This window comes from Uranotaenia lowii, chromosome 3 (assembly GCF_029784155.1).
Source record: "Uranotaenia lowii strain MFRU-FL chromosome 3, ASM2978415v1, whole genome shotgun sequence".
Lineage (NCBI taxonomy): Eukaryota > Metazoa > Arthropoda > Insecta > Diptera > Culicidae > Uranotaenia > Uranotaenia lowii.
The window spans coordinates 299917689-299939356 of NC_073693.1; the positions used below are offsets into that span (position 1 = coordinate 299917689).

The 21668-nt window shown below is 40.2% G+C and overlaps 5 protein-coding genes across 6 annotated transcripts in view; 2 read left to right on the forward strand and 3 right to left on the reverse strand.

The window, feature by feature from the left end:
* Positions 1-8185: 8185 nt before the first annotated feature.
* On the forward strand, positions 8186-11073 carry LOC129753657 (tubulin alpha-1 chain-like). The gene is made up of 2 exons (XM_055749500.1): positions 8186-8203; positions 9724-11073. Exons 1-2 carry the CDS (start codon positions 8186-8188, stop codon positions 11071-11073), a joined length of 1368 nt encoding a protein of 455 aa, XP_055605475.1.
* A 2622-nt stretch (positions 11074-13695) lies between these two features.
* Positions 13696-15396, reverse strand: LOC129756743 (uncharacterized). The gene is made up of 3 exons (XM_055753738.1): positions 14514-15396; positions 14326-14457; positions 13696-14271 (listed from the first exon to the last, which is right to left on the reverse strand). Exons 1-3 carry the CDS (start codon positions 14658-14660, stop codon positions 14098-14100), a joined length of 453 nt encoding a protein of 150 aa, XP_055609713.1. The 5' UTR covers positions 14661-15396; the 3' UTR covers positions 13696-14097.
* Positions 15397-15544: 148 nt separating this feature from the next.
* On the reverse strand, positions 15545-16963 carry LOC129756957 (uncharacterized). Of its 2 annotated transcripts, XM_055754036.1 has the most exons (3): positions 16654-16961; positions 16466-16597; positions 15548-16411 (listed from the first exon to the last, which is right to left on the reverse strand). In XM_055754036.1, exons 1-3 carry the CDS (start codon positions 16798-16800, stop codon positions 16238-16240), a joined length of 453 nt encoding a protein of 150 aa, XP_055610011.1. In that variant the 5' UTR covers positions 16801-16961; the 3' UTR covers positions 15548-16237. The 2 variants fall into 2 exon arrangements, with proteins under 2 accessions (XP_055610010.1, XP_055610011.1); XM_055754035.1 differs by having other exon boundaries at positions 15545-16597; positions 16654-16963.
* Positions 16964-17353: 390 nt separating this feature from the next.
* LOC129753658 (uncharacterized) lies at positions 17354-18782 on the forward strand. Its single transcript, XM_055749501.1, has 2 exons — positions 17354-17998; positions 18054-18782. Exons 1-2 carry the CDS (start codon positions 17456-17458, stop codon positions 18780-18782), a joined length of 1272 nt encoding a protein of 423 aa, XP_055605476.1. The 5' UTR covers positions 17354-17455.
* Positions 18783-21416: 2634 nt separating this feature from the next.
* The window catches only part of LOC129757651 (mucin-2-like), an 82781-nt gene continuing 82529 nt past the window's right edge, over positions 21417-21668 (reverse strand). Inside the window, exon 5 of the mRNA XM_055754927.1 lies at positions 21417-21458. Coding sequence (XP_055610902.1) covers positions 21449-21458 — 10 coding nt within the window. The 3' untranslated portion in view covers positions 21417-21448. The remainder of the gene's footprint in view (positions 21459-21668) is intronic.

Sequence of the window (21668 nt, forward strand, 5' to 3'; positions counted from 1 at the left end):
CAGCAGCGAGCTGGTTTGACCGATGGCGCACCCGATTCACACATTTCATTATGCATTTACTCACCAATTTACCGCTACACTAGATATTTCACTTATTAAACAGCCACTACGCCGAGAAAATTGAAAATTTCCCATAGTATTTGCATCAGAAAGATCAGAAACATTTGGGCGTAAGTGCAAGTTGAACGAATCAAAGGACGAAAGAAAAGAGACGAATGAAACAAATTTCCCCTCCAAACGACGAATGTGTTAAGACGTATGAACGATTTATGTTTGAATATGTCGTATGTTCCTATATGATTGAAAAATAGCTCTAAAAATTGCAAAAAATTAAATTCATAATGTGGAATATCTGACACAATTAGTGTCCATGAAAATTGCGTATTTTTTGAAGGGTTATCGGCGAAGGAATGAAAACAGGATTTGAAAAACACTCTTCAAATTTCAGAAGCGTTTTTCTCGGTTCGGTGTTTCTGTTTCATTCGACGTAATGAAAGCTCACGCGAGAAATTTTCAATTTTTTGGCATAGTGAATGTTAACTTAGTGAGTTATCGAGTGTAGCGGTAAATTTATTAGTGAATGCGTAATAAAAGTGTGAATCGGGTGATTGTGTGACTAACAGCAGCAGGCTGCTGCTGTTAGTTGTTAGGTTTGCTGCTACTGCTGCTGTTCGGTTTCTTTTCCTTGCTGCATTATTGTACAGCGTTCGAAAGCCTTGAGTATCGATTTAAGAACGCCTGAAAACAAGAATCTGAAATAATATTGCCAGCTTGATATTCTGATTACCTCTACCTGTATACACTGTTTGCTCATGGAATCCATAGCGAATGTGCTAGATTCTTCTTCCTCTGCACATTCGCCGTTTGGAAGAAGGGACGTAAGCAACATTAAAATGGGCAAGCAAGGTTTTGTTTCATTCGTCATTTTGAAAGTCTTAAATTTTATACATTAAAAGGGTTTAAATTGATTGTTTTATCAATCATATAGGTAGATAATGTTATAATGAAGCCTTTTTAGTGAATATCTCAGTTTTTCAAATTTTGTTTCATTCGACGTAATGAAAGCTCACGCGAGTTTTAATTTTCTTCTTCTTCTTCTTCTTTCTACTTCTGGACTGTGGCTGTTTGGGCTGCAGTCCAGGGGGTGTAAGGGCCAGTGACTTAGACTATATGCCCTGTAATACTTCGTCGGTACGAATTAGAATTCGATCTTTGCCTTGCGTACAAATTCTACGATTTCCTTATAGTGCATGATTGTCTTTGACTTGAAGATATCTTGAATGTTTGAATATAATCCGTTGAAATCGTATTGTAATCTTAGAGATGTGAACCGGGGACATTCTATTATTATGTGGTTTGCCGTTTCTGGTACTGAACAAGTTTCGCAATTGGCGTCCTCAACTATTTTCATCTTCGCCAGCCAGTACTTCGAGTAGTCGTGAGTGGTCATTAGACGGTTCAAGAGACGAATGTCTCTGCCATCCATATCTTGTCCAACGAACCATGGAGTTTTCGAGAACTTAGGTTGAATGGAATGAAAAATTTTGCCTTTGTCCTCCGAGTATGAGCTGTACCAAGATTCTGTTTTCTCTCCCAAGTTCCTTTTGAAGAAAGCCATGCTGTCCTTTACCATAAAGTGATTTTCATAAACGTTAGCCGACTGAAGGCCGCCCGCATACGAAAAAACCATATCTTAAATAGTTATCACGATACATCAACGGTTGTTGAAATAGTGAAGTTTTCTGTAAATGTTACTATTTCATCATACCTTGGCTCTGAAACGATTAAAACGATACCCTCACGTTCATGTTAAAAATAACATTATCAGATAAAGTGAATAATGGATATGATCGATTCGTTTTCAATTTTTCAAGCGTAAAATTGATCTCGAACCATTACCAAAAGTGTTCATGCATTTGATCAAAACGCCGGGCAGAGATGCCAGGTGTCCCTTATTAAATAAAATGTCAGTACGCCATAGGATTTTAATGTTAAAATTTCATTTTCAGATGGATACCATGTATTATGAACTTAATTCATCGGAAACAGAGTTTGAATTAAACTATATGAATTCAAAGATTACTAGATTTTTTACTCACGATTAGATTTCGTCTATTTCTATATAAATTTGGATCAAGATGGATCTACCCAAGCAACCAGAATTCCCTTAAAAAGGTTCCATAGAAGCTTAATCAGCTCTCGTTTGTGTCTGAAGAGAATGCTAATCAGCCCAAAATTTAAGTTCTTAAAGCTACTTTCAAGTTCGTTTAGGTGGCTGTAGAGAACGCTATTCAGTTTCTAAGAGAATGTCAAGAAACTTCTACGCGCCGAAAAAAAAATCCAATTGACAGATTGCTCTGACAACCACATGTCAGATTGCTAGGTTGCCGGTCTATCATAATCTATCTCATTGATTTTAATTATATTGTTTTGATTACAAAAGCTGCTTACACGCCTAGAGAATTGAACCGCTGCTCTCTAGGTTGCAATGAAACTCACCAGCCTCTCGACCAATCCAGCAATAGCTAATTGCCACTGTAATGATTAGTATTTAAACTTAATGTCATTTGAGATGATTGAGTGGGTTGGTCAATAGAAGGTACCTTATTTCGTTCAAAGGACTTTCAGTACACAATATGAATCATAACAAAAATTCGCATCATCAAAAATTTATTCGAATATCTTATTTAACATTTATAAGAAAAATTCGAAAAAATATTGAATCCCATTTGTAAATATTAGTACAGATATAAACAAAACAAATACCATGACAAGAAATTGACAGACATTTTTGACATGTCGCTTAGAATTCCCATATAGGTTCTTTAAAACACCTTCAAGTATCTTAATGGTGCGCTTTAGAATGTTACGCGAACGTTATCGACCTTCTTGGAAAATATTTTTGACATGTCGCTTAGATTTCCCATATAGGTTCTTTAAAACACCTTCAAGTATCTTAATGGTGCGTTTTGGAATGTTACGCGAACGTTATCGACCTTCTTGAAAGAAGTTCCATTAAAAGCGCTTAGAAGTTCCGTTATCGATAGTTTAACCTTTCAAAGGGCGATGGAAGTTCCTGAGTAACTTTTACGCGACAAGAGTCACCTAAAGTTCCCGTAATACATTTTTTCAGCCAAATGTGAACTTCGGAGTTCGGAGTTAAGTAAAAACGCGACTTTTGGTTGCTTGGGTATGCTGATAATCATATATAACTTTTTTACGCATAATACATCACAAATGACACTTATCAGCATATTCATCACATCATCGCACGCAACACAAATGGCACATTTAGTTGTATTAAATTGTTTTTATGAATTAATCTAGCTAGAACCAAAAAATTAAAACTTGAAAGTTCAGACAATCTGGCACCACTGATCAGTTTGTTTTGTTTAGTTCGCGCGAAATTTGCAATTTTGTTTTTGATAAACGTTTCGGGGATTGTTCCTTCCGTATCTTGACGGTCAATCAGCATTGAATTCGATATCTTTTTCACAACGACGCGACAGTGAAATCCAACCTTTGTGAAAAATAGAACCTTTCTAGCAGCAAGTGTACAACCCGGCGCGCCGGATGTTTTTCAAAACATCCGTGTAAAGGCTACAGCATGCCTAACTTTCCAGACACCGGTAGCATTAGAATTCAATCGAGGTACGAAAACCTGACGGGGGAACACCAAACCACGGTTGTGGAAAATCCTCCGAAAAAACGAACAAAAAACTACATCGAAATATATTTTTCTCCTTTTTCAGGTTATGGTACTGCCGGTTGGTCGCATCTCCGAAAGAAGGGTCCGGAACGATTTGATCTACCTCTGGTCCGAATTCCGGAAGGCCATGGCTTTGACACTGAGGACAGTGACGGTCATTTGCTTTGATGTCGAACATCTGTGCCATTTCGCCGGGTATGGACTTCTGGATTCCCGAATTAAGTGAGGAATGTATAAAGCTTCCGTGGAAAGTGAAAAATGATATTAAGCTTCCAAAAAATGGTGAATATTTTAGTGAATATGTTATATGTTTGTATTTTTGTGATTAAGTGAAAAATATACAAAAATTATCTCTAAAAATGTTGGCAATTTAATACCTTAACCACATGCGTATTCTGATGATGACTGTTAGTACTATTGTTAGGAAAACTTTTCCTATAAAGACCAATGAACAGTTATTAATAGTGTTGGCTTTCTCAACAACTGTCTCACGAACAGTATTTGAAAAACTTACGATTTATTTAAAGCGTAACGCATTCCTCATTATCGTAAGCAAAACATCCGAAGCACGTTTTATAGAATCGTTTTATCGCTTTCTATTGCAACAATAACCATTATAGTTCGATATGCTGCATACTATTAATAATAGTGTTTTCTGAACCATTAGCATACTGTATGCAGAAAAGTTTTCCCATACAACTGTTTTAACAGTTTTGAACAGTTACATAACCTAACGACATATTTAAAATACAATCATTTCGGAATTCACGATTCGGGCAATGTTTTTCACAATGTCTATAATCGTTTGGAAAACGTTATTGTACGCTTCATAAAATCGTCGTTTGACGATTTGAGAAATCGTTCGGTTATAATCCCCATTTATGCGGGCGTGCTTAGCCAGACTATCTGCAATTTCGTTTCCTTGGATGGAAACGTGGCTAGGGATCCATTGAATAGCAACGTGATGGTGAGAGCATACTCGTAGAATTTCGATCAAAATCCTTTCATCTTGTTTGGACTCCTGGGCTGCCTGTAACATGAGACAGGATGCTTTGGAGTCAGTGTATATTACCGATCGCACCAGTGATCTTTCTTCGATGATCCGTGTAGCTTCTCTGATGGCAATTAATTCTGCTGAGGTGATACTTGTCTCCTTGCCTAACAGCATGGAAAGCCGAAGATTCGTCATTTCGAAAAACACTCCTATGGAACACTTCGACCCGTCTTTCGAGGCATCAGTAAAAACACGTCCTCTACCCTTGTTTCTACCGTTCATAACGAATAAGGCTAGTTGTTTTGATCTCATCGGGTTCGTATTTTGTTTCGCCGTAGTTAGACCTTCCAGTTCAGGGAATATTTCGACAGGTTGGAAAAACTCTGAGCGTAAGATTGGCTGAATGTTATCGAAAATCTCTTTGTGGACCCAGTAAATTTGCTCTTGATACGAAAATTTCTTCCAGCTATTTTTATCTTCTGGTAGCACCACATTTCGCAACTGTTGGGCAATGACATTATTGCGGGAGAAATGTCTGCATAATTCCTTGCAAGTCACGAATTCTTGTCTTAACCCTACGGGCTCTTGCCCACTGAGAGCAACAATTACATTTCTTGGAGTGGACCTGGTCAAACCTGTTACCCTTCTTAGGCACTGGTTATTGATAACTGTAAGTATGTTGCGGTTTGTGCAACTGGAATTATTGTAAACCGAACAGTTTTGTTCCATAGTGGCCCTAAAAAGTGCCGTGTGGATTTTCAGCATCGTTTGAGGGTGAGCTCCATGTTTGACTCCATTGAGAACTTTCACCATGTTGAGTCGGTCTTGAATTTTTGCCTTCAGATCTTTGATGTGAATTCCGAAGCTCAGAGAACGGTCAAAAGTCACACCCAGGTATTTATGACATTTTACAGTTTCCAGTCCAATGCCGTTGATAGATATATTAAGCTTTTTAGTGCCATTTTGAAACAGTAGAGCTTTCGTTTTCCCCGGGTTGATGGAAAAGTTCAGTGACTCTGCGATAGTTGTAAAATTGATCAGATATTCTTGACCTAGCTCGTTGAGTCCATCAATATTTTTGGCCCGGAGCAAAATGCCAAAATCGTCGGCAAACTGCACCAATTCGACTTCTGTGTTCGCATTTCTATGCAGGTCTATGGTGTAAATGTTGAAGAGAGTGGGAGACAACACATCACCTTGAGGGAGCCCGTTGTTTATAATTCTAGTGATAGTTTTGCTACTTGTGTGAAAAACAATTTGTCGATTGTTCAGGAAGGAAATTGTCCAAAGCAAAACATCTTGCGGAACGCCGATCCTCAACATGATTTCTTCCAGCTTATCCAGTCTGACTGCGTTAAATGCGTTGGATAAATCGATGCATATCAGTGCCGTTAAAAAATTGAGGCGTCTACTCTGTTTAATCCAATTGAGAACGTAGTTCACACAGGTATTAGTAGATAAGTTCTTGCGGAAACCAAATGAATTATCAGGCAATATTCGTTTCTCATCAAGAAACTTCTGGAGCCGTTCCAGAACAGCTGAATTGGCCAGCTTCGTAATTGCTGGAACAAGAGAAATCGGCCTTTTCCCAGCTATCGTATTCTGATCGCGACCCGGCTTAGGTATCGCAATTACTTTTATAATTTTCAAGCTTTTTTATAAATGCATTATTAATTTATTCTTGATTGAGTACTACTGAGTTTGCCAGATTAAAATGTTTTTTTGTGCAATTGTTGAATAATTCTTTTACTTGTTCTTGAGGTCCCAAAAGACCAATAAACTCGGTATAAAACGACATCATTTTCTCTTGGAAAGTTCGTTCATAAAATATTTGCGCTTCTCTTACCTCATTTGTCCATCTTTCTTGGTCTCCCACTCTCCATCTATTCTGAAGTCCTAAACCAAGATTATTGCTTTCATCGGTGCGAGTAATATTATTTCGCTTTTCAGTAACGATTTCCGCCAATGTAGGCTTAGTAGGATTTTCAAAACGGGCCCTCTTACCTTTCTGTCCGGTTGTAGTTGGATTCGGTTGGTCTTTATGAAGTTTCACGGCGGCTTGAATGGATTTCCGGTCCTGATTTGTTTTAGTCCATTGTTCCCGTAATGGATCCTTCCACCTGAAATTTCCTTGCGTCATGCTTGCATAGCTTTCTGCTGGAGTAGGGAAATCTGTGACATTTTGTAGTGGAGCATACACGTTCTGATTAATGGTGACTTGTTCTCTTGCTTCCGCATAAGTCCAGTTGCGCTTGGACATCAACATTTTAATGGTTTGTTGTCTCTTTTTCTCCGGGCAATTGATATCAGTTGAACTGTGTTCCCGACTGCGACAATTTGCACATTTGATCGGATTCAAACAGTTTTCAAAGTCTTCATCGTTCTCGTGTCGTTCCGCGCATTTATCACAACGTTTCGCTCCTTTGCAGTTCGTAGTGTTATGCCCAAATCTCAGGCATTTGTGGCAAACTACTATCGTTGGATAAAATGGTTTAACTTTTGCAGGGCATCCAAAGATCCTTATAGAATCAGGCAACTGTTGAGCTCGGAATGTTACGCGGATTTTATTAATGGGAGTCTTCTCCTTGCCTCGGTGCATTCTGTCGATACTGAGTATCGGAACATCACTCTCCGTATCCTCCTGTATGTCGCCCATGCCCAAATTAATTGGTATCCCGTTCACAATACCGGTAATGCATATCAAATGTTTTGGAATGTATGCCTTGTACTCACCGGACGATGCGTTTATTTCCTCAACCAGCTTATTAGCTTTGTTGTAACTGCTGAGAAAAACAATGATTTTCTGTCGGCTTACGTATTTCATGTCTGAAATAAAATTTTTGTAGCCAGCCATTTTTCTCAATGCACTTCCCAAAGCAAACTTATTTATTTGAGGCAATTTTTCGGCTGCTTCACTGCGTGGTTCAAAGTACACCCTATACGGTCCCGAATCGGTAACCGTGTAGTTGAAGACCGGTTTATCCTTTTTTCCACTGTCCTGCTTCGATGTTCTTTCTCCTTCAATAACCATCCTTTCATTGCTTCCTTTTTTCACGGCTCCTGTTGATCTCTGCTCCAAATCCGGTGGATCCGATAATTGCGTTTCGCCTCCCATCACTTAACCTCACTTGCTACATACGCACCAAAAACCACAGCGTCCTTTCGCTTTTATAATAATTTTCTCGGTATTGCGCTATTTGCTGCTCAACCACTCCACAACTAATGACCACGACTTAAACTTTCCAATAATCCTAATTAAAACGCCTATCGCAACTCAATTCAATTTGAAAATTTGAATTTTCTTCACGCGTGACAAAAAAAGCGGCCGATGACTGAAAAAGTTGTTACGGCGTTGGAGTTTTAATTTACTTGTTTTGTTTAGACAATAAGGTATTTCCCGACTTGTCAACCGAACAGCTGATTTCTCATGTTTACAATTTTCGGCACCTGGTGGTAGGGTAAAAATAACAACAACACTACGCATGTTCAGTGGTCGGATAGTAACGAAACCAAATTGTCGATGCAAAAGTAATGGTTATGTAAAATTCTTAATTTTTTAAACTACCTAAAACTTAATAATTGTACACATGAAATACTTTGAAGGTAACATTGATGTTATGTTATGTCAATTTGAAAAAAATATTTCTTTTGAAGAAATAATTGAACAGTGCTAATCTCCCAAGTTCAAGATGGCGACCAGTAGGTGAAAAACAAAAACAAAAAGCTACCCTACCACCATCTGTCTCAGGAAATGCTTTATGGCAGGCTATTCTACGAACAAAAAAACTTTTCTTGTGACAAAGGAATTTGTTTTTCAATTACATACATATATGTTTCCCTTAAGTTCTGGCAGTTTAAAAATATTATTTTTTGAACTAAATCTAAACTGCAAATAAGATTCGAACTTTGCTGCCCCCATGGGGCTTATTCTGCGACTCGAGTGACGTGACTCACGAATTTTCACGTCTTCGTCCTGACTCCAGAAAATGCTTTCGAAAGGAAATTTTTGTATCGATGAGCTCTGAAGACCAATAACAGCATATTTGAACGAAAATTTCGAGCCTAGAGAAGCTATTTAAGCCAGCAAAATGATATGAAATTTCGTAAGTCACGTCACTCGCGTCGCAGAATAACCCCCCATGCCAGTCCAATTACCGTAAGACGAAATAACGGGAAACGGAACAACGAAAAAGATGGCCATCACAGGTAGAATGCAATACACCAAGTTTTTTTACACGATTTTTAAACGGCTTTTCAACGTGGTTTTCTTAATTAACACGGTAAGCTCTTAAGTTTGGAAGGTGAGACCTGAACCTGATACCTGAGACATGTAACCTAGTACATGAGATATGAAATATTGTATCTGAGACATGAGGCATGATACTAGAAACCGAAGACCTGAGATTTCAGATCTGAGAATTGAGACCTAAAAAAATGGGACTTAAGAATGGACACTTCCATGGGATCTGACCTGAGTCCTAATACATGAGTTTTACGTCTCGATGTCTCACATTTTACGTCGTTACACTTTTCATGTCTTACGTCTAAAGTCTCAAGTTTCTCTTCTCTCTTTACATTGTTCACATCTCATGTCTCCGCTCTCAAGGCTCATGTCTGGGAACTCCTGTCCCAGGTTCAGATCTCAGGCCTCAGGTCTTAGTTCTAAAGTTTCAGGTCTCAAGTTGAGGTCAAAAGTGTAGGATCTCATGTCTCAGGTTCCATGTCCCAGGTCTTATTTCCTAGGGTTCAGGTTTAGTTTTCATGCCTCAAATTTTAAATCTCAGAGTTTTATGTCTATTAGCACAGTTTTTTAACACCTAAACCCGTGCAAAAAGAAAATCCTCAGTGTAGTTATAACAATCCTCTAAGGGGAAAGATGGGTTCGAATCCCACTAGGGGATTCATTTTTCAACTGACAATTAAATTCAGGTAATTATTTCAGGGTGATTTTTTTCAACCTCTCCATTGCGGTAGTCATGAACCACGTTCATTAATTATAGTTTCTTTTTCTCTTCAACAGCGTGAATGTATTTCCGTGCATGTCGGCCAGGCGGGTGTCCAGATTGGGAACGCCTGCTGGGAGCTGTACTGTCTCGAGCATGGAATACAACCGGACGGTCAGATGCCCTCGGACAAAACCATCGGCGGTGGAGATGATGCTTTCAACACCTTCTTCATGGAAACGGGAGCAGGAAAACACGTACCACGGGCCGTGTTCGTCGATCTGGAACCAACCGTGGTCGATGAGGTCCGCACCGGAACCTACCGGCAGCTGTTCCATCCGGAACAATTGATCACTGGAAAAGAAGACGCAGCGAACAATTATGCTCGTGGTCATTACACCATCGGAAAGGAAATTGTCGATGTTGTGCTGGATCGTGTTCGCAAACTGGCCGATCAATGCAGTGGACTGCAGGGTTTCTTGATCTTCCACTCGTTTGGAGGAGGAACCGGATCAGGTTTTACTTCTTTGTTGATGGAACGTCTGTCGGTTGACTACGGCAAGAAGTCAAAACTTGAATTCGCTATCTATCCGGCTCCGCAAGTCTCGACAGCCGTTGTTGAACCGTACAACTCTATCCTGACCACGCACACAACACTTGAACATTCCGATTGCGCTTTTATGGTCGACAACGAAGCTCTGTATGACATATGCCGACGTAACTTGGATATTGAGCGACCAACCTATACCAATCTGAATCGATTGATCAGCCAGGTCGTATCGTCCATCACCGCTTCGCTGCGGTTCGACGGAGCTCTGAATGTCGATCTGACAGAGTTCCAAACTAACCTGGTACCGTATCCGCGCATCCATTTCCCTCTGGTAACCTACGCTCCCATTATTTCGGCTGAGAAAGCCTACCACGAGCAGCTGTCTGTGGCTGACATCACTAAAGCATGTTTCGAACCAGCCAACCAGATGGTCAAATGTGATCCACGGCACGGCAAGTATATGGCCTGTTGCATGTTGTACCGTGGTGACGTTGTCCCGAAGGATGTCAATGCGGCAATCGTTGCCATCAAAACAAAGCGTACGATCCAATTCGTTGACTGGTGTCCGACTGGTTTCAAGGTTGGTATCAACTATCAGCCACCGACGGTTGTTCCTGGTGGTGATCTAGCCAAGGTTCAGCGCGCAGTGTGCATGTTGTCGAATACCACGGCCATTGCCGAAGCCTGGGCCCGTTTGGATCACAAGTTTGATCTGATGTACGCTAAGCGTGCGTTCGTCCACTGGTACGTCGGCGAGGGTATGGAGGAAGGTGAATTCTCCGAAGCCCGTGAAGATTTGGCTGCCCTCGAGAAGGACTACGAAGAGGTTGGTATGGATTCCGGCGATGGCGAGGAAGAGGAAGCCGAAGAATACTAGGGGTGCGGATGAAAAGGTGATGTCAAAAAAAAGTTTATTAAAACATCTTTTAAGCTAAACGTGACCTGTTCATAGTAACCAAATAAATTATTACTTTTATTACTGTTCCAATGATCAACTACAAACTGCTTCCTGTTTTATTTTGTGATAACCAATCCGAGGTGCGAGATTCATTCTGGTTTGACTTCGAACTCTTATGCTGGGTTTTGGGTCTTGGTTCCTGAAATCAAAAAACTTAGTTCTTTCAGATAAATTATCAATCAGATATGTGAAACTGTAGCTTATCGTTGAGAGGGGGTTCTAGCTAGAACAGGGTTTGAAAATGATTGTTGAAGAAAAATTCGAACATTGGCTTTTCAGACAAGTACAGTTTGACCGATTTTACTCAAACCAACTGCGCGCACATTAAAACAGTACCGAGTATACACGATGCAAATCGTATTCGCAGCGACAAATTTGGTGTAATGCATGGCCCTCAATGTGGGCTTCAATGTCAGTAGCTGATATATTGCGCAGGTATGCTTCCGATTCAGATCTCGCCTGGAGAGAGTAGTTGAGAACGAAAGTGGACACATCGAGTTATTGTTTCTTAATATGTTTATCTACATGCCTGAATAAATAAAAAGGTTGTTAAATCATGTAAACATCAATAGGAGTAGGTTTGAACCTCAATGACTGATTTTCGTACAAACGAGCTAATTAATTGTTGATTATTGTTGTTTGAAGTTATTTTTTTTTTTTTTTCATGGCGTTTAAATAGCTCGGGGAGCTGACGCTGGAAATGAAAATTAGAATAGTTTGGAGAAGAAAATTTAAAGTTTAGAGAAATTATTGTTGTTTGAAGTTATTGTAAAAATTTGCCTCTATCATTTAGTCAAATGGGAATGCATATGCCAGCCAATAACAAATGCCTAGCGTCAATAGTTCAGTTTACTCCAGATTGCTTAATGCTGAATCTTTTTCGTGTCACCCAGAAGAGTTGCAGACAAATTCTCGCCTCCATCATCGTTTCGTCTAGTCACACATCACCTCATCAATTTGTGTGCGCGGACGATGATGTAATCAACCGAGAAGCGAAGTTCACTTTCCAGATTCCATAGGAACGCACATTTGATTCATTCAACAAAGGTAATGAATGACAAAGTGTTAAGCAGGAAAAAACAGCCAAACGATGTCAACCTTATTTAGAAACTGGAGACCGTGACACCCACTTTGATTTTGCTTGCATCAAGATTCTTAATATGAGCATCGGGAAGTCTACCTCCTCCCCCACACGTTGTGGATCTAAATATTCACAAATGTGTATGTTTTAAATATATTTGTTCATTTTAGTACCTACTTCAGTTAAGCTCAGCTCAGACGCCATGTGGCACACACGATGATGAACTTGCGTTTTGTTCCCATTTATGGAAGCGTTTTTAAAACCGGTGACTTCATAGTTCGTAGAGTAATATTTAATGATCTTGAGTGGAACTAGTCGAAATCTGATCTGGATCGGAGTTATTTACTTCCTAAGATATTAGTCAATGATTATTTATGAATCATGTCGAAATGTTAAAAAACATGTTTTTATGATCTTCCCATACAAGATGACAAAGCTAAATATATAAAAAGAAACAATATTATTAGCAGCTTTAAAAACAAACGCCTTTTCTGCTGCAGTTTTCACCTATATCTATCTACACCAACTTTGAACGTTAACTTATGTAACTCACGATTTTTAATGACTAAAATTGTAGCAAAACTCATAAAAAAATTATTAGGATTTTTGTGACGAGATTTCCGTCAAAATATCAATTAATAGCGTAGTTTTTAAAATTCAAATATGATCTTGAGTGGAACTACTCGCTTCCAAAATCAACTTCTAGATGCGGCTGCTTTCTGCCTAATGTCTCACACGCAGTTTTTACCCCTGAATGTATGCAGTAACTTTGTATTTTTTTTCTTGTATCAGAAAAAAGATGTAAAATTAAGTTGGGATAGAACCAAAAATTAATGTAATTGGTGTCCCAGCGTCATGGGGTTCCGCAGAGTTCACACGCTCTTTTTTTTTTCATCTCAAAATTAAGTATGACCGAGGTTCAAAACGTTCAAAACATAGTTCGATTCTATGAACTTAAAGTTAAGTACCCTTTTTCCTCCTTGCGATGGATCAAAACGGAGTTCGAACTGCGAACTCAAAATTTATCCCTTTTTTTCCTTCGGCGAGGGATCAAAGCTGAGTTCGACCTTATGAACTAAAAATTGAACTCTCTTTGTTGGACTGAAAACACTTAGCGAGTTCAGTCCGAACCGGAACAGCAACCAACGAACACGTCGCAAAATTTGGTCCTTCCGGAACAATTACCGGAAGACTATGAAGGAACTTCATAATGGAATGCATGTTCACCGCGTCAGCGTAAAATTCTGTCCGTCATTGTCATCATATGATGAGCGGCTTGGAATGTCCGGAAACTTCCGGATGTTGTTGACTTCCCATTGTAATGGAAAATCTTGATGGTCATCGCCACAAAATAAATGATTGATTTAATTATGTTAATTTTCTATATCGGCAACATTTTATTATCTCCCACCCATCGCCCGATTACTCCGGTCATTTTTTGGCTGGAGTGTAGCAGCGTAAAATTTTCACTTACGGCTCACGTTCAACAGCTGCTGGCTCCGAAGCCGGCGATGATGGAGTGGCCATCTGTGCCACGATCGCCGCTTCTGTTGGCTTTTCGGTGGAACAGCGGGTACATCAGGTGTGCAGCGCCTGCTGTCCATGTGGATGCGGAGCAAAAATCCCGAGTTCTCCTTCCCCGGATGCAGACGGTGGGTGTCAGTCCAGTGCTGTTCAAACGTCGCGACAATCGTTCTCGTCAATGGCTTCATTTTACCGCGATCAAAAGTCTCGACCCCAGCGCGTGATCCAAGCCAGGAATGGCTCATTCGACAGAGGATGGGCGGCGATTCGATCCTGTGTTTCGATGGACAATGCTGTGATCCGGACCGTGGACGAAACGAAGTTAAAAAAATCTCCGTCTAGTATGTGGTTGAAAACACAGATGGCGCTGTCTGTGCCGTGCAGTTTCGGAAGAGTTCGGAGCTCGTTTTGTGCCGGAAAGAAAAAAGGTTGGAGCCGATACCAATGGGTGCGCAGCAACATGAACACGTGCCGAGATGTGGAGCAAAATATGCCGGAACCAAAAAAGGGCCCTGAAGAAAAATCTCGTTAGGTATTTTGCCACCTTGATTTTCATAGAAACTCACGCTTTGGGCGACCCTTTTCGAGTTGACTTTCCTCGTGGCTTCGTTTCTTCCGACCTGATGTTGCTGGCGCTGGTCCGGTCTTGTTTGGGATCTTGGCACGTGCCTCGGATTTGTTGTCCGTGCCTTTGTGGCCTGTGGCGATAAATCCGGGGTTAGGTGATTCCTCTAGGATCACAAAAGGCACCTACCTGAGCCTGAGAATATCCGTTCTCCGCACTATCCGGATCCGTCACCTTTAAAAGGCTTTTAGCCCGACGAGCACTGTTCTGGTGCGTCCGGTTTCGAGCACCACACTTGACTATTGTGCGGAAACTGCAGTGACGTTTACCGCTCATTTGCACGCTTAGTAAAGTTTCCCCCAAAATGGGTTTTTACTTTGCACATTTTTTATTGATTCTCAGTTTTGGTTAAAAACCAACACGCTCGTATTGTTTTATGCAACGGGTGGGTTATTGAATCAAACTTGTTGCCTAAATTGCTCTCTCATATCATTGCTCAAAATTAATCAAAATTCAAATGTAACACAACATTGCTGCTTTGGTAGAATTTTTCATGGATCATGACAAGGATCCATGAAAAATTCATAATCACGCCACTAGGAGTTCGAAGGAAGAAAAAAAATGATCGACTACATTCCGAGCATACCTCAGAAGCGTAACACCTACTGCAGAGGTGTCTTAAACTTAATATATAAAACATAAACACATCATAATAAACTCAAAGCCAACGAATCTTGGCAAAAATATCTTCACGCCAACGAATTATGGCAAAGATTAAACTAAAACTAAAGACGAAACTCAACGCCAACATATCTTGGCAAATGATGTCAATCTATTCCAGCAGACCCGGTAAAATTCCTTCGACTCCTGAAACCAAACTATTAAGACTTCCTCCTAAGCAGCAAAACAATCAATTAAAATCTTGTAGTCATTGAAAAAAAATGACTCTGATCTTACAGTGAGGACTAAACACAATTACTGGTTTTTCTAGAAGCAACGGATGTCTTAGGAAAAGAGGGATTTAATCCTCTTAATTGCCAAGGGCCCGGAATAGAGGTTATACCGCGCCTCCAGATCGCGTTCCTTTTGATGTTTCCTTAGCAACCCCTTGACATCTGTGCCCGAATGTTCATGATCTTGAAACGGATTAAAACCAGCTAAATATGAAATACAGTATTGAACAAACAAAACAATACTGATGATAATACAGCAAAATGATATGATAAACAAGAAGAGCAATAATTAAGTAATCGCAATAATAATCAATTATCTAATACTAATAACAATGATAATTGTAACTAGACGCTAAGTTTCAAAAATTTGTCGAACTAATAATCAAAAGTGGTTCGATTCAGTTGGGCGCCATTTTGTAATGGAAAATCTTGATGGTCATCGCCACAAAATAAATGATTGATTTAATTATGTTAATTTTCTATATCGGCAACATTTTATTATCTCCCACCCATCGCCCGATTACTCCGGTCATTTTTTGGCTGGAGTGTAGCAGCGTAAAATTTTCACTTACGGCTCACGTTCAACAGCTGCTGGCTCCGAAGCCGGCGATGATGGAGTGGCCATCTGTGCCACGATCGCCGCTTCTGTTGGCTTTTCGGTGGAACAGCGGGTACATCAGGTGTGCAGCGCCTGCTGTCCATGTGGATGCGGAGCAAAAATCCCGAGTTCTCCTTCCCCGGATGCAGACGGTGGGTGTCAGTCCAGTGCTGTTCAAACGTCGCGACAATCGTTCTCGTCAATGGCTTCATTTTACCGCGATCAAAAGTCTCGACCCCAGCGCGTGATCCAAGCCAGGAATGGCTCATTCGACAGAGGATGGGCGGCGATTCGATCCTGTGTTTCGATGGACAATGCTGTGATCCGGACCGTGGACGAAACGAAGTTAAAAAAATCTCCGTCTAGTATGTGGTTGAAAACACAGATGGCGCTGTCTGTGCCGTGCAGTTTCGGAAGAGTTCGGAGCTCGTTTTGTGCCGGAAAGAAAAAAGGTTGGAGCCGATACCAATGGGTGCGCAGCAACATGAACACGTGCCGAGATGTGGAGCAAAATATGCCGGAACCAAAAAAGGGCCCTGAAGAAAAATCTCGTTAGGTATTTTGCCACCTTGATTTTCATAGAAACTCACGCTTTGGGCGACCCTTTTCGAGTTGACTTTCCTCGTGGCTTCGTTTCTTCCGACCTGATGTTGCTGGCGCTGGTCCGGTCTTGTTTGGGATCTTGGCACGTGCCTCGGATTTGTTGTCCGTGCCTTTGTGGCCTGTGGCGATAAATCCGGGGTTAGGTGATTCCTCTAGGATCACAAAAGGCACCTACCTGAGCCTGAGAATATCCGTTCTCCGCACTATCCGGATCCGTCACCTTTAAAAGGCTTTTAGCCCGACGAGCACTGTTCTGGTGCGTCCGGTTTCGAGCACCACACTTGACTATTGTGCGGAAACTGCAGTGACGTTTACCGCTCATTTGCACGCTTAGTAAAGTTTCCCCCAAAATGGGTTTTTACTTTGCACATTTTTTATTGATTCTCAGTTTTGGTTAAAAACCAACACGCTCGTATTGTTTTATGCAACGGGTGGGTTATTGAATCAAACTTGTTGCCTAAATTGCTCTCTCATATCATTGCTCAAAATTAATCAAAATTCAAATGTAACACCATGGGAAGTAACATCCGGAAGTTTTCTTTGACCGGGGGTGTCAGAACTTTCCACCGCTCTGTAATTGCAATGCAATGTACCGGAACAGCAACATCCGGGTAAAACAAATTTAAATCATTTTTTAATTCCCTGAAAATAAGCTACCCTCGAAGAAAAAGGATAAATTCGAGTTCGGCTGCCGAACTTAATTTTGAGTATGCCTTTCAGAACTTAGTTTTGCGATTGCCCAGTCGAACTCAAAGTTGAGGGCTGCCACCGAAGTGCTGTTTTGAACCAAAACTACTCAATTTTGAGTTTAAAAAAGGAGCGTATGTAAAGTTAATGGCATTGGAAATTGGAATATCCCGATTGCTGTGATTAGTTTCACCTGATATCGGCCTATAACACCGAATTGTTGGGAGGTCAGCCACGCGAATTGTTTCGATTTATCGTTTTTTACAAACCAGTTAGAGATCAACGGAACTATGGCTTTCACAGATATCGTAATCGTCGGCGCAGCTGCCATCGAGAAGTTGCTTAAAGACTTCAACGTGGTTGATATTGATTCTGTAGACCGTTCGCTCAAATACACAGGGGTGACAATCAAGCTAGCCAACGGTGGAAGGAAGGTGGCAACGATCCTAGCGAGAGACCCAGAATGGGGTTCGCCTTCCAAAGGGCCTTTTAAGTACTATGGGGATAGGATCTGGCTTAACGAGATTAATGCTGTATTGACAGGGCAGAGAGCACCTGTACGGGCAGTCCCAAAGTGGTGCAAGAGCACCATAGGCTGTGTGGATCATCCTAGCTATATCGAATCTTTGGCAATGGCTTGTTGCTTCAACACTGTTAAGCAAACACCGGGACGTAAATCGCTGATAGATAACGGCATACTTGACATCAACCAGCTGCTTGCATACATCATCTGGATCCCAGGACTAGAGTCAGTTCACCGACAATATTACTGCAATCCAGATGAGGGTATAGAAACGAAGACTCGTGCCGAAACTGACGAGGATAAGGCTTATGTCTTTTCAGTGGAAGGAATGAACGGCGCACCTAGGAGGACTGCTTCTCAGGTGATGCAGTTCGCGGATGTTGCTGTGCACCAAGAACATTGCAGGTGATTCACATGACATACTCGACTCACTGTTGACCAAAAGATTCCAAGCCATCTCTTCTGTGATGAACGCTCCTGCCACACAGATTAAAGATTTCAAGGATGTCTTTGCTTATGAAGATCTACTCCAGCTCCAGAGGATTACCTCTCACTACCCTAACTTCCGCTCATGCATGTTCCGGACTCTCCTTATTTCTCGTCATCCCATAGCGCAACACATGTCGGAAATATTCGAAACATCCTCGATGACCCAATTTAAAATTATATACGAATTTGTCACTGCCCCTAATCTCACGCTCCTTCACATAGACCTGCAAGTAGTGGGAGCATTGTGCAAATGGTGGGAGGTTGCAAAGGAGCTGATAGACACATATGACGACATGTGGACTTGCTACGAGCTGATCTGTCCTGCTAGCACTAAAACTGCAATTGGACCTTTTAGAACGGCTGCTATTGCTGCAATGTCCTGGAAGAGGGCAACCAACAATGCAGAATCGCTAGGCCAGATTAAAGGTGTAAAAACAGAGGAAAGATATATTAGATTGGCTCAGAAAGTACTCCCACCTCGATGCTACGAGGGGATTGACTTTACAGGAGGATGGTTGGATAAAGCAAAGGAAACCAGTGTACCTATGATCAGCTGGGAGAAGCTAAATGAATTGATCGATTCGGGAGATATCACTCTTGAGTAAAAAAATTTCTGAACGATGTTATCGAACAACAAGGTGCCGGCCGATGAAAGATACAATTGTCAGGCTTGCAACTTACGAAAAGAGCATATAGCTACAGAAATGGAGGCGATATACATATGAAAAGAAATTTCTAACATTGAATGTACGATTTTGTTCATCTTCCATTAAAATAAATATACGATTAGGTAGTTGTCATTTGCTTTATTTCAAAATTGCAAAGAAATGGAATTCGATTTGTATGTGATTACGATAGTTTAAAACCCGATTATCATGATATTTTATCACGATATACGACATTGTTTTGATCAAAAATAAAAATATACTTAAGCCCTCATATAGTAGAAACGTCCTACAGTGTGTGTTTGTTGTGGTTTATTTTAAATTATCCATATATGTATAAGTACCTTTCGAGATTCGAACTCCGGTCCTCTGAGTTAGCTGTCGATCATTCTACCACTACCACTACCACTACCAAATTATTGGACCATGGCTAAGATACAAATTTATGTTTCAATCCGAAATAACATCGTGGCTAGCAAAATTACAATCGATGGAAATGATTGCTAAATGTAAAAACACATGGACCAATGTAGTGTGTGTAGAGATAGGCGATTAATAATGAAGAAAATAAAACTGAAATTAAACATAGCACAATAAGACTATGAAGTAGAAGTCATTCGAAAACCCACTAAAATCACACAGATTTATGGCTATATCTCCTTCGTTTGCTTGAATAACTATGTAAATGTTAGTAATTTACAACCCTGTTATTATAGGATTTTTTTTTTTAACTTTTATCGTCTAGGTTTATTCACATTGTAAGTAAAATTTATAACTATTTACATTTCGATCTGTTCTAGTTGTTTCTGTTAGATAACATAATAACAAGGAAAACTTTTTAATAAGCAAATCTTTAGTGTTTCTAGGAAAGTTTCGAAAGCTAGGAAAGATCCAATCCATTTTGTACAGGCTAAGGGTTCTCCTGTCGATGGCCAAGAATAGTCGTCTTTGGTAGTTCCATATTAGTTTCGTGTTACCGCATTCGAACAGAACATGCTCCAAATTATCTGTAGTTCCAGGACACAGGTCACAAAATGGATCAGCTCTCATTCCCCTTCTAAATAGCAGCTCATTGTTCGCTAGTTTGTTGTGTATGATTATAAACCATGTGGAACGTCGATTCGATGAAATGTGTTTAGAGTGAATGTTCTTGAAGATCCTAGTCCATTCTCTCTGTGGATTTTCTTGAATTATCTTCGGATTCTTCAGTCGTTGGAGATAGAATTGGTAAATGCTCAACGAGTAAGGAGCCCGGCGGATACAATCTGGCAAAAACACTGATTCCTGCACAACGCTTCTTATATGAGAATATTTCCTGGGAATTGTAGATATATTCGGAGGACTGTCATTATTTTCCAGATAGCTCCACATATAGTGAAGATAAGATTCGATCCAGCTCGCAGTAACCTATTAATCAGCAATGATTTGGATTTCAGTATTGGTGAATGAAGGCTGAGTCCTCCTCTTTCCTTCGGTAGAATCATAGTAGGATTTACCTAAACGAACAATTCATCACAAAACAAACATTGTTTTAAGTGTGATTTTGAAGAAAAGTTTAATTTTGGGTTAAAAATTCTTCAAAAGTTGGTTGGTTTCGCAAGAGCTCTGAGATGGTGTTCACTATCACGGACATCTCTTCGATAGTTCATGTCGGAGCACACCTTGGAAGATATTCTTGTGACGGTTGTTTATAACCAGTGATAAATTGAATAAAGATGGAGACGCAGACGATGAAGGAAGCCCCGGGTACCTCTGCCAAAAGGGATAATCCAACCACCATCACCACAACCAAGAAGAAGGAAGCGCCGGGTCGAAGCAGCGGTTCGAAAATCGAACCAAAACCGACAGCTTTGAAGACGGTGGTCGCCCGCAAGCTGGTCGAGGTCACCTTGTTCGGACACCAGGACGAAGCAGAACGTTGCGATAATGGTTCAGCAGTTTTCACTGCTGCCATTAAATCAAACAAAAAGATTTATCTTGAATTGGCTAAGCAATTGTTACTTGAACGAAATCACCAGGTTACGACAGTGTGTAAAGCTTAATTTTACATCTTCAACCTTTTAAAATTAGTCTAGCGTTATTTTAAATGTGTTCAAACTACATTGAATTCAAATGATCCAGAAAGGAAGCTTGTTTTTTATTTCGTTTATGCTGAAGGCAAATGATGCTGAATTAGAAAAAAGCTGATAAAATTGTTCTCATCTAACTCAAAAATCAATGTTAAACTATGCGTTAGGTGAAAAAAAATCGAAAAAATATTTTAAATGGTTTGAGTAGCTCGTTTCTGGGAAGAGTGATAATTTGATTCAGAATATGGGTTATATTTTTAAATAATATCTTCAGGTGAATTAAATTTGACATATTTTATTAATTTTATTAAATATGAGTATAAATTTATAAAACTTATAAGTATAGACTCGAACCTAACCAACGAATAAAGCTTCATTTTTTCTTGCTATCGGTTGCATACAATAATATTATTTAGCCGGTCAAATAGTTGAACGGTTTTCTAACAATTGCTGTTATTTGTTTCGAGAGTTGTTCCAATTTCTGATCCTATCGGAGAGAACCCAATCTTATTTCGTGTACGCAATGGACCATTATTATCACCACGACCTGTAAGAATGATGAAGGCAGTTATTCTATGGAAAAACGTATAGAGGTAATTATTATACATCAGTATTGGAATATATTTATTTAAATTAGGAGTGTCATAAATTAGTAGTTGCTGTTCTCTGTTCTGTACAGTAGATTTACATTTCAACTCGATCACTTATGTTTTCTTGCGAAGTCATTACTTCGTTCTGTGCGGGGCCAATCTATGAG